Genomic DNA, 12,688 nt, shown 5'->3' on the forward strand with positions numbered 1-12,688 from the left:
CCTGCAGGCCCATAGGTCCGTGTTTTTTTTTGTTTTTTGCGCAAGATGAGTGATCCTGTGATCTTCTATCAACAGCCGGCTGGGTGACAGGCTGGTTCACTTATCCTTGTAGTCTCCCCAGTCCGGCCATCGAGCGTGTGCAGGTCGCAGCTACGGCTCGGCAGGCCACGACATATCTCAGCTCCAGAGGTGGTTGGTGAGCTTTTATGCTTCGGGGCATACATATGACCGGGCTACTGATGTCTGCATCACAGTATGCCAAGGCCATTAGCTACCCTGTACTGATCAGGAGTAGATCTACAATGGAATGTCTCCCAGCTCTTCAGGACTGGTAAGTACAGCTCTCCCTGTTCTGATGGGGCTGAGCAGCTGGGCATTCCCTGGGAGATCGATTCGGGGGCGCCCTCACCTCCCTATCTTCTCTCCTGGTCCCTATCTTCCCTCCCTCCCCCCTTCGGGGGGGGGGGGGGGGAAGCTGCATGTGGCTGCTGAGCGGTGTGTGTGTGCCTATATAGGTGCTCTCTGTGGGCTCTCACCTGGCATGGGGAGGCTGGCTGAATGGCGGTGGTCCTGGGACATGTATGGTATGCCCCTGGAAGGTGCCTGTGAGGGTCTGCTGGGAATGGTGTAGCGCTGTGGCTTTGCAGTTTTTTTTTTTTATATCTACCTCATGGCAATGTTTGGCGGCCATTTTAGTTAGGTGTGGGCAAAGCAGGCTGATTCTGGGCTTTAGCGGCCATTTTCTATGTGATTCCTGTTCACGGCACTGGTGGCCATTTTCTGGAAGCCTGAACATATTTCAGTGTTTCCTGACAGCAGCATGGCTCATGTGCTCTCACAGCCTTTTTTCCCTGTGTTTCCCGTCTGTGTACTGGATGCAGAGCGGCCAATTTATGGAAGCCTGAGCATTTTTTCTGATCGTTTTAGCGATCGTTCCAACGGTTATCACCAACTCAGTTTTTGGTTTCCTCTGCACCTGGGCACACTCAGGGACTACAGGCACCACTTATGGACAGCACAGAACTCCCCAGGGTGGTGAGTCTGGCGGGAATGAGCCCCTCAGTCAACGGCAGCAGGGAGGGTGGGACTGTCACTGTCCTAAGTCCCCTTAGGGTGGCAGACAGGATAGGGTCAGCATGGCTCAGAAACTAGTGTTTCTTCCCCCAAAGTCCAGGCAATGGCAACCGGGTCACCTGCAGACTACCGCATGCCCATGGACACCCTGATGGCGGTCCTCAACGCGTTCATTGCTTGATGTACCGACTCAGCGTTTGGAGTACCTAGGCTTCCTGCTGGACTAAATGGAAGTGAGTTTTTCTCCCTTCAGACAAGCTGCAGACTCTTAGATCTGCGGTGAAACTGCGGATGAACCGCAGGTGGTCGTTGTTTTGCTTTTGTGTGCGAGTCCTGGAGCTCATGGTGGTCTCCTTTGGGGCTGTACCGTTTGCCCAGTTCTACACCAGAGTCCTGCAGAAGGAGATCTTGTGAAAATGGGACAGATCTCAGTTGTCCCTGGATCGTTGGATTCAGGTGAGCCAGTCAGTCAGAGAATCACTGATCTGGTGGCAGAGGTCCATGGTGATTCAGGCTGGAAGGTCGTTCCTACTTCTAAAGTGGACAGTGATCACACAGGACTCCAGCCTTTTCGGCTGGGGTGAAGTAATGGGGGTTCAGTTGGCTCAGGGCCTCTGGTCGACGGGAAGAATCCAAGTTGCCTATCGATCTGCTCGAACTGAGAGCGATCAGGCTGTGCCTCTCCACATGGTCAATGAGACTGCAAGGACGTCCGATCAGGATCCAGTCAAACAACGCCACTGCAGTGGCATAGGTCATTTACATGAGTCGCCAGATGCTGGACCCAGGAGAATGGGCGTTGCATCTGGAGATATTCAGGTTACTGTGCCAGAGGTGGGGCACACCAGACGTGGATCTTCTGGCCCCCGTCTCAATCAGAGGGTGCCAAGATTCCTGTCAAGGATAAAAAATCCGTAGGCAGATGCGCCAGACACGCTGGTGGCTCCGTGGGATCAGTACCAGCTGATCTATGCTTTTCCTCCACTGAAGCCGTTGCCACATCTGGTTCGCAGAGTGGAAGCCGAGGGGATCCCAGTAATATTGGTGGTCCCAGTTTGGACTCAGCGTTCCTGGTACACAGACCTGGTGCGTCTGGTGGTAGACGCTCTTTGACCACTGCCATTACGAGAGGACCTTCTGTCTCAAGGTCCGATTCTCCATCCTGCTTTACCATCGCCGGCTTTAACGGCACAGCTATTGAGAGCCATGCGTTGAGGAACCCGGGGTCTGTCAGATTCGGTGATCCCAATGTTGAGAGCACGGAAATGTTTCTTCTCGGAAGATATATAATAGTTCCTGGACGGCGTACATCTCCATGTGTGCGGAGAAAGGTTGGCATCCGTGCTCTTTTTTCCATATCCAGGATCCTGCTGTTTTTTCAGCAAGGAGTAGACAGGAAAATGGTGTTAAGCACTATTAAAGCAGAGTTCCGCCAAATGCATTTAAATTTTTTTTATTTTTTAAGTCAGCAGCTACAAATACTGCAGCTGCTGACTTTTAAAATATGGACAGTTACCGGTCCAGGGTGCCTGCGATGTCAGCACCTGAAGCCGATCTTTCCCTCGGCTCTTGGGTGGAGTCGCCGCCATCTTCGGTAAGGGAATCGGGAAGTGAAGGCATGCGGCTTCACAGCCTGGTTCCCTACTGAGCATGCGCGAGTCACGCTGTGCAATTCTACTGGTCCCTGCTGTCTTCTGGGACCCGTGTGTCCCCAGAAGACAGCGGGATGTAGGAGGCGCTGGATATAGCATAGATATCCGCAGATACTGCGGTGATCTATGCCCAGAAGTGGGAGCAAATACCTGGATTATACAGGTATCTGCTCCCCCCTTAACCACTTGGGTACCGCGCTATTGCCGAATGACGGCATTAGCGCGGACCTAGATTTCCGGGACTACGTCTATTGACGTCGTCCCGGTTACGAGCGGCCTGCGCGCCCCCTGAGGGGCGCGCGCGGCGCGCTCTGTGATCGGCGAGTCTATGAGACTCGCCTGATCACCGATCCGTGCAAGGGGTCGATCCCGACCCCTTATCACGTGATCAGCTGTCAGCCAATGACAGCTGATCATGTGATAGAACGGAGCCGGTAATCGGCTATTATTCCTCCTCGCGCTGACAGCGCGAGGAGAAAAAAAAAAGCCGATCACCGGCGGCCGTGATCGGGACATCAGTCCCGATCACGGCCAGCAATGCAAGGCACCACATGCCACCTGCCAGTGCCCACCTGCCTCCCGCAGTGCCATCCTGAAGTATAACTAAAAGTAAAAGTAAGTGCCCCCCCGTCTGTGCCCATAGTGCCCACAGTGCCACCCCACAGTGCCACCCAATCTGCCTCAAAGGTGCTGCACCCCAGTGCCGCCCATCAGTGCCCAGCAGTGCCGCCCATCAGTGCCCAGCAGTGCCGCCCATCAGTGCCCAGCAGTGCCACCTATCAGTGCCACCTATCAGTGCCCATCAGTCCCATCTATCTGTGGTACCTATCAGTGCCCATCCGTGCCACCCATCCGTGCCACTTATCCGTGCCACCCATCCGTGCCATCTTATCTGTGCCCATCTTTGCCCATCAGTGCCACCTTATCTGTGCCCATCGGTGCCGCCTTATCTGTGCCTATTAGTGCCGCCTTAACTATGCCTATCAGTGCCCACCAGTGCAGCCTATCAGTGCCCACCAATGCAGCCTATCAGTGCCCACCAATGCAGCCTATCAGTGCCCACCAATGCAGCCCATCAGTGCCCACCAATGCAGCCTATCAGTGCCGCCTTATCAGCGCACTTCAATGAAGGAGAAAAATGACCCGTTTGCAAAATTTTATAACAAACTATTAAAACATGATTTTTTTTTTTTTTTTTTTTTTTTTGCATCTTTTTTTGTTTGTTTAGCAAAAAATAAAACTCCGAGCTGTAACTAAATACCACCAAAAGAAAGCTCTATTTGTGGGAAAAAAATGATAAAAATTTCATTTGGGTACAGTGTTGTATGCCCGCGCAATTGTCATTCAAAGTGCATCAGCGCTGAAAGCTGAAAATTGGTCTGGGACTGAGGGGGGTTTAAGTGCCCAGTAAGCAAGTGGTTAAAGGTGCCAAATGTGACACCGAAGGGGCAGAGGATTTCAAAAAGCGGAAGTTCCGTTTTTGGGTGGAACTCCGCTTTAAGGGGCAAAAATTTCAGCTTTGGTTGTCTTTTTTTTCAGCGACCCTTGGTTTCTCACTTATAGTGAGTACCTTTGTTCAGGGGGTTCGTCATGTAGTCCCTCTGGTGCGTGCACCGTTACCCCCATGGGATTTGAACCTGGTGTTATCGGCGCTTCAAGACCTGCTGCTTGAAAATATCAATGAGTTTCACCTGTTGACTTTCCCAGAAAGTGGTCTTTCTAGTGGCCATCACCTCGGCCAGGAGGGTTTCGGAACTGGCGGCCTTGTCTTGCAAGTCGCCTTATCTGGTTATCCATAAGGAGAAGGTGGTGTTGCGTTCGCAACCGTCCTTTCTACCGAAGGTGGTCTTGGCTTTTCACATTAATGAGGACATTGTGTTACCATCTCTCTGTCCTAGGCCGAAACACCCTAAGGAGGTGGACCTTCATGCTCTGGACATGGTTCAGGCTTTGAAAGTGTATTTGTCTACCACTGCTCCCTTTCAGAAGTCAGACTCTGACCATTTCCAGGTGACTCAGACAGATTGTAGAACAAGCCTACGCCTTAAAGGGGTAGGTGCCCCTCTTTCCGGTTATGGCCCATTCCACAAGGGCAATCGGAACGTCTTGGGCCTTCCGACACCAAGCGTCTGTTGCTCAGGTGTGTAAGGCAGGGACCTAGTCGTCTGTCAACACATTTACCAAGTTCTGCAAGGTAGACGTCAGTGCATCGGTTGATGCCTGTTTGGGTGCAAAGTTTTTGCAGGCGGCTGTATAGTTGCAATTGAATATGCAATATTTTTTTTTATTTTTTCTGGTTTTTCGATAACACAGTACCTTTTTAAGAATGCACTGTTGCATTACTTCCACAGTTTTTTTTTTTTTTTGTGTGTGGTTGTGGGTAGTCACTCCTGTTGAGGGTACCCTGATTTTGTGGTGGAGGTTTCCACACACTATTGTTTTGTGGGTACAGTTTTACTAGTTCCCACTTGCCATGGTGGATGAGGTTTTTGTGCTGTTTTTCCCACCCCTCGTTTGGCACTGTTTGGGGATGTCCCAATGGTCTAAGAGAGGAGCTGTGCCGGTCGGTGAATATAAGAGAAAATAGGATTTTTTTGTACTCACCGTAAAATCCTTTTCTCTGTAATTCACCGACCGACACAATCCTTTTATCTTTACGTTATATTGCTTGTTGACTTACTGATTACTGCAAGGCAAAGTGGAGGGTTGATACCTAGGGGACCGCCCCCTGGGCGGAACTGAAAGTTCTAAATGTTGTTTTACAACTTTGCCTAATGTCTCCTAAAGGGAAAGGTATACAACCCAAAGGTCTAAGCCCTTGTACACACGGTCGGAGAATCTGTCGGAATGAGTCTTATCGGACCGTGTCGTCAGATAATCCGACTGTGTGTGGTATGCATCGGACTGATTCCGTCCGAATCTCCGTCCGACCCAATTTTCCAACATGTTGGAAATATTTCCCGACCAACTGGGCCGGACGGACCTAATCCGATCATGTGTAGAGCATTTTCATCGGACCAAGTGCCACGCATGCTCAGATCAAATTCCTACATCAAAGCTATTGGCTACTAGCCTGAATGTAGTCCCATCGTAACGAAATTACGTCATCACGTTCTGAAAGATCAGATTTTTTGCCAACTTGACCCGACCGTGTGTATGCAACAGTTTCGGACACAATCCGTCGGACTAAATCCGACGGGCAAAATCCGACGGATTTGGTTGCCAAGGGCTAAGAGAGGAGCTCTGTCGGTCGGTGAATAGAGAAAAGGATTTTACGGTGAGTACAAAAAATACTATTTTTTTTATTCCAGACATCTCTTCTTTACTCTAGCTGAAGTTGCACTCTGCAGAGCTCAGTAAGAAGAGAGCTGATTGGAGGGAAGGGACACACCCCCCTTTACACAACGCACCGCAACAGAGCTGAGGCTGTTAATCAGCTGGAGCTCTCTCCCCTGTCACCTTTTTTCATTTGGTGTCAGGAAAGGTTGTCAGAAGTGACGTGTGCAGATAACAGAAACAAAGCCCCAGACAGAAATTACCGCTTGGTCTGAGGTTTACAGACACTTTAAATATTTGATTGCAGTTGAGGCGCAAGATACAGATTTTCAATAGTCATGTAGGTCCCCAAGAGGGTTTATTTTTTTATTTTTTTTAGCAGTGTTAGCAGTATCTTTTGATTTTGTATAATAATTTTATTGTATTCGAAACTGTGTAGTTGGGATGAACATGTTATGCTATTGAAAGTAAAAATTAGCTTTCACTGTTATCCAGATAAACTGAGACACACTGGGTCTGTAGTTGAACACAATGGGACTGCTGTCACACACATGGGCATTGGGGTTCCAATTTAAACATGCTGACACGCACATACTGGGGCTGGACGTAACACACATTGACACATAATGGAGCGGCATTCGCGCACACTGACGCACACAGGCTGCAATTGCACAAACTTAGGCATGGTGCTCATTGCTCTTCCTGCTTAAGAGCAAAATGTTTTTCTTCTAATTTAGTGAAAGTTTTTGCTCCCCTTGATTGCAAAGGCTTAAAATGCACACCACCCACCTCCCCAGTGGATTTTGATGCAGATACTTTAAATATTTCTGATTCTGTCAGGGTTCCTCCACGGGATTCAATGTCTGATGCCGTATCTCTCCCTTCCCTAGTGGAAAGGAGCCAAAAAGCTGAATTTCAGTTGGCTATCTCACATAAACAGATAGCAGCAGGTTATATTCTAATGGAATCTGTCTGTTCTATTTTAAAATCAGAAGATTCAGTCCTCTAATATGGTATCTGGACTCGGTGTTGGCCTAAACTTTGACCCAGGGCATTTTCTCATCATCCCTTATTTGATGACAAATATTGGAAACACCCACATAAACAATTTCTCACCCTTAAGCAGTTTATGGTCCTGGTGTTCTTTTGCAGTGGATTTGTCAAGAGGTGGTCCTCCTGAGATTGACCCATCTGTGTCTCGCATTACAAAAAAGCTCTGACCATTCTTTTAGAGGAGACGCGCCATCCTTTTAAGGACCTTGCAGACAAGAAGATGCTCATCTTTACGTTCATTTCACAGACTTTAACTGGCTGATCTAAATATCTATGCAAGAACCTGGCAGCTTTTGGTGTTGACACATCAATTTGCATAGACCAGATGACCATCGAATTGAACTTCGTGCAATGTGGCACTGGATACTAGCCAGGCTTTGACTTTTTAGCTTTTCTTCTGCGCATGGCACTGTGGCTTAAGTCCTTTGTTATGTCTTATCTTTATCAGTTTTGGCTTTTTGCTAGCTTAACCCTTTCGCTGCCAGGTCTGTACGCCGCACTGACATACAGAAGTGCCTGCAGGTGGCCAGGTCAGTACGGTATACGGATCTAATTTCTCCCTCCACTATAAGCTTATGGTCATACAATGACCATAAGCTTATATCAGAATTGTTCAGCAGACTCTGCTGAACAATTTTATAACTGATCAGCAGATTGCAACCCATTGATCAGAGCTATTAATCTCTAATGTGACCTCCCCCCACACCCCTACGCTGCCGCCTCCCTGTCACCTGCTTCTCCACCTCCGCCGCACCCTTTCATCTAAAACTGCCCCCCCACTCTCCTCCCCTATCCCCTTCACCCCCCCCCCAGCACTAATTACAACCCATTGCAACCCATTGATCAGAGCTATTAATCTCTAATGTGACCTCCCCCCACACCCCTACGCTGCCGCCTCCCTGTCCCCTGCTTCTCCACCTCCGCCGCACCCTTTCATCTAAAACTGCCCCCCCCACTCTCCTCCCCTATCCCCTTCACCCCCCCCAGCACTAATTACCTCCACCCGATCCTCAGCCCCACCCTCCCCGCCAACCGGCTCCCCGCTACTATTAGCCAGCATCCCTGATCTTCCACTCCTACCGGCTTCAGGTGCTGCATGGGGCTTGGGAGGGGTCCACATGTGTCCCCCCACCAATCAGATTGCCCCTGCACCCCCGATCCATGGTCGCTCTGAGCGACATCTCTCCTTTTCTTCCTTCCACCTGCAGCTTCTCCCTGCACAGCTCTCCGTGATCTGTCGGGGGGGCTTTTTTCAGGTGTTTTACAGGCCTCCCTTTCACATTGGAGGCATGTAAAGCACCTGAAAAAAGCCTCATCTGCAATCCCAGTGTGATAGTCAGAGTTTTTTTTACCTTGATACATAGATTTCATTAAAGTAAAGAAATATTCTGCCTCTAGAACCACTTTAAGTACGAAGATCCTACTTGCACTTCTACACTTGTACACACGGTTGGACATTCTGACAACCAAATCCGTTGGATTTTGTCCAAAAACTGTTGCATACACACGATCAGACAAAGTTGTTGGAAAATCTGATTGTACATAACGTGATGACGTCATTTCGTTACGACGGGACTACGTTCAGGCTAGTAGCCAATAGCTTTGGTCTAGGAATTTGATCTGAGCATGCGTGGCACTTTGTCCGTCGGAGTAGGCTACACATGATCGGAGTATGTCCGATCGGAGCATTTTGACTGAAAATTTTATGGACAAGTTGGAAAACTTGGTCTGTCAGATACTCAGACGGAAACAGTCCAATGGAGACCACACACAGTCGGAATATCCGACAGAACGGTCCGATAGGACACATTCCATCGGAATCTCCAACCGTGTGTACGAGGGCTCAGAATATATGTTTTATGTGCATTGTTCGCCACTATTTGTAGTGGCTTACAGGGTGTTTGACTCATTTTGGATACTTTCTCAATATTTGCTTACCAGGATGCCAGGGTATTTCTCTTCTCCATACATGTTTATAGAGCATAATTAGAAATGTTTTACAAGCATTTTGATGAAAAATGTGCTTTCTGGAAGGCATAGGTAAATGGAGCAAATTCGTTTTTCATCAATACATCAAATATGTTTTGGTGTAAAACTGTACTGTGCAGCAAACACAAAGTGCAGATGTGCCAATAGGTCCTTAGACTTCAAATTCTTGTGAGCAAAGTAAAAGGAGTCCTAGTGTAAATGTAACTAATGGTTCTAAATATTAATGCATTTATCGTATTTATCGGCGTATAACACGCACCTTAACTTTAAGAGGGAAGTTTCAGAAAAAAACTTTCCACAGCCTCCTGCATGGTACATAGAGCCTCCTGCATGGTACACAGAGCCCCCTGCATAACACACAGACCTCCGCATAGTCTCCTGGGACAGCATTACCAGCATGCTTTGGAGTATAGAGGGCATCGCTGCTGGGCCCTTCCCATGTGCCGCTCCTCCTGTGAATATCTCCATTTGCGCTGTGGACACGGTCATGTGACTGCTCTCTTCCTCTTTCATTGACTATCGTATGACCGCTCTTCACCAATCAAAAGCTACACTTGAGGAGGGGGCGGAGCGGGAGGAGGAGAGCGGCCAGAACGAGCAGCGTTGGTGGAGAGATTTGGAGGCTTGGATTTGCATTGATAGTGGCATGAGGGGGAGTGGTTGTGGGAGGCAGGACTGTTTTTAAGGCAGGGCAAAAAGGGCGGCTGCCCTGGGTCCCATCATTGTAGTGGGGCCCAAAGCAGCTGCCTCATACTTGCCAACTATCCCAGTTTAAATTCCCTTATCCCTTGAAGTTTTAGTCCCGTGCTGTGTCCTGATATCTCAGTGTAAACTGCTGCTGCTGCCCAGCTTTGCCCTATTGCCATGTACAGATGAATTACCTGTAGACCCTGTGTTTACATGTAAATAACCTGCATTGATATGTAAAAAGTAGGATGTAATAATATGTAAATAGTCGTGTACCTCGGCATTGATATGTAAATAGCGGCGGCATTCATATGTATATCATGTCCCCCTGAGGTCACATCCACCATTACGCCTGCTGAATGCTGCCCACTGGGGAGGTAAAGGGGCATGCTTGAAAGTCCTGCCTACAACTGTGGTCATTAAGCCTAACATCAGCCTGTTTTACAAAGGCAGGCAGTGAGGAAATGATGTGCTTTAACCTTTAGCAACCAATCAGTGAGCAGTAATGCTGTGCAGTAACAAACTAGTGAGTGGTATAGATGTTCAGTAACCTCTAGCAATCAATCAGTGAGCAGTATTGATGTACAGTAATCTCTAGCAACCAGTCAACAAGCAGAAGTCATGTACTGTAACCTATAGAAAATAACAGTGAGCCATAATGTGTGCTGTAACCTCTAGCAGCCAGTCAGTGAGCGGTAATGATACAATGTAATCTCTGGCAACCAATCGCAAACGCTGCCTGATCTGATTCAGTAAACTGAATTTGAGTCTAGCTGCTATTTATTGTATGTCTCAAAGCATGTGGAGAGCAAAATTGCGTGGAAGAGTGGGCCCAAGAAAATGTTTGTCCAGTCAGTATTAAAGATGGCCCTGGTGGGAGGGGGGCTGGCAGTGGTGTTTTCTGGAGTTTGGAGTGTGCTGGCAGCGCTGTTCTAGGGCCAGGATAGGTGGGCGGCTGGCCTGTCACCCTCTCAATAGGTGGCACCCAGGGCAGACCGCCTGATCCCCACCCCCCATTGGTAAAAAAATTTTTTTTAAAAATCTATATATATATATATATATATATATATATATATATATATATATATATATATATATATATATATATATATATATATATATATATATATATATATATATATATATATATATATATATCACGCAGGCATACTTTACCCTCTGTTTTCAGGGTAAAAAAGTCAGTGTTATACGCCGATAAATACGGTATATTTGTGTTTATTTTCCTCCTCATGTTGTGTTTTTTTTTTTTTTTGCATAATACAATAACCTTATATAATCCTATATAACCAGTTTTTGGTTTAATGCTTATTCTCACTGCTTTTCACACAGAGTCTTCAAGCAGCCCAGAGAGAAGCGCAAATCAAAGTTCTGGAAGGGCGTTTGAAACAAACTGAAATCACCAGTGCTACTCAAAACCAGCTTCTGTTCCACATGTTAAAAGAAAAAGCTGAACTGAACCCAGAACTCGATGCTCTTTTGGGCCATGCACTACAAGGTTGTATCTTGAATTTAGTGTTTGCTTTTACTGCATGTTTGCACGTCTGGTTTAAAGGAAATATATATTGTGAGCTTATCTCCAGAATAAATGCTGTAGATAACTTTATTAGGGAGAAGCCATTGCTTTAGTTTGCCTCACTCATCATTTTTTTCCAAATGTATGTAAACCAGTAACTTTTTTTGGGGGGAGTTGAGCTTTGAGTATTATTTCAGTTTCCTCTGATACACACATTATATAGGTTTTATAGATATAATTCTGTATGTGTGCGTGTGTACGCATTGTGACTGTTATTTTTCAACCGTCTATATCCTATTTACACAATAGTTGTTTACAGACATGATTGGCCTTCCAGAATTTCATTTTGTTGCAGAGAGATGCAGCATTGCTTTTTTGAGTAGTAGGTCAATATCTGTAGAGTGAAGAATAAAGTGCATGTCTGAGGTGCAGCATATCCATTAGAGAAGAATTTAAAGAAAGTATGGGATTGGTTTTTATTTTTCAGTCATACTTACCTAGGTGGATGCAGCATTGGTCCCCCGACAGCTCTAACACCACGATTGCTCTGTGTTCTCAGCTCCCTGAGCAGAGAGCTCATGACGGGCAATCACCGGTTCCCTGCATGCCGCCCTGGCGCTCACTGGGGTCCAGGGAGCGGCTGGCTCAGGCTCTCAGCGGCTCGCTAAGAGGCTGAGCTGGTTGCCGGTCCAGGCATGTGAGCAGATCCCAAATTAATTGCTGTGATCTTGCCCCCACCTGGGGAGCTGCTCTGTCATGCCCATGATTTCAACCAGGATTCTATTTGTAAGATATAAGTTTGTGGGTACTGAATAATGTCTTGAAGGCCTTGCTGCAAGGCATTTTTTGTGAGGTTCAGTTGAAATAAAATTTGTGCAAATTCTTATATGTAAGAAGTGGGGAAAAACATTTACCGCATTCTCACTTTATCAGTGAATGGTTAATTATGTTATTTCAGTATATATTACATTACAGCATCTATTCTCTAACTTTTTAAAGGATAAGTGCACTTAAAAAAAAAAAAAAAAAAAAAAAAAGCTAATTTGAAAATAACCTTTTGCCACTTCATTCTCTTTTTCTGTTATTTGAAGGCAGTTGTTAAAATGTTCAGCAGTTAAAATTTACTTTTGTTTATCTAAACTAAAGCCTCTGATATCTTTAGTAACCCTAGGCTCTCTGTGTCAGGAGTAACATTAATAATGTATCCCAGTGTCTCTTTAGATGTGCATGGCTGCCACAAGTCAAATGGGATGTTCTCAGCTAAAGTGTGCTTGGGATGCCTTATTTTCTCCACTATTATTCCTGGTATACACATGCTTTCTTACGCTAAACTAAAGTTGAATACTGCATGAACATCATCATTTTATGGCATAACATTATATAGTGATCACAAAAGTGCACTTATCCTTCAGAGATCACATGA

General features: G+C 46.7%; 1 protein-coding gene across 7 annotated transcripts in view; it reads left to right on the forward strand.

Moving 5' to 3' along the window:
* KIF21A (kinesin family member 21A) overlaps window positions 1-12,688 on the forward strand; it is a 270,632-nt gene that overhangs the window by 178,822 nt on the left and 79,122 nt on the right. For all 7 annotated transcript variants that reach the window (XM_077473889.1, XM_077473892.1, XM_077473894.1 and 4 more), the window contains one exon: window positions 11,082-11,247. In XM_077473889.1, coding sequence (XP_077330015.1) covers window positions 11,082-11,247 — 166 coding nt within the window. The remainder of the gene's footprint in view (window positions 1-11,081; window positions 11,248-12,688) is intronic.

This window comes from Lithobates pipiens, unplaced genomic scaffold (assembly GCF_037356315.1).
Source record: "Lithobates pipiens isolate NorthernLeopardFrog02 unplaced genomic scaffold, aLitPip1_a1.2 Scaffold_8, whole genome shotgun sequence".
NCBI lineage: Eukaryota > Metazoa > Chordata > Amphibia > Anura > Ranidae > Lithobates > Lithobates pipiens.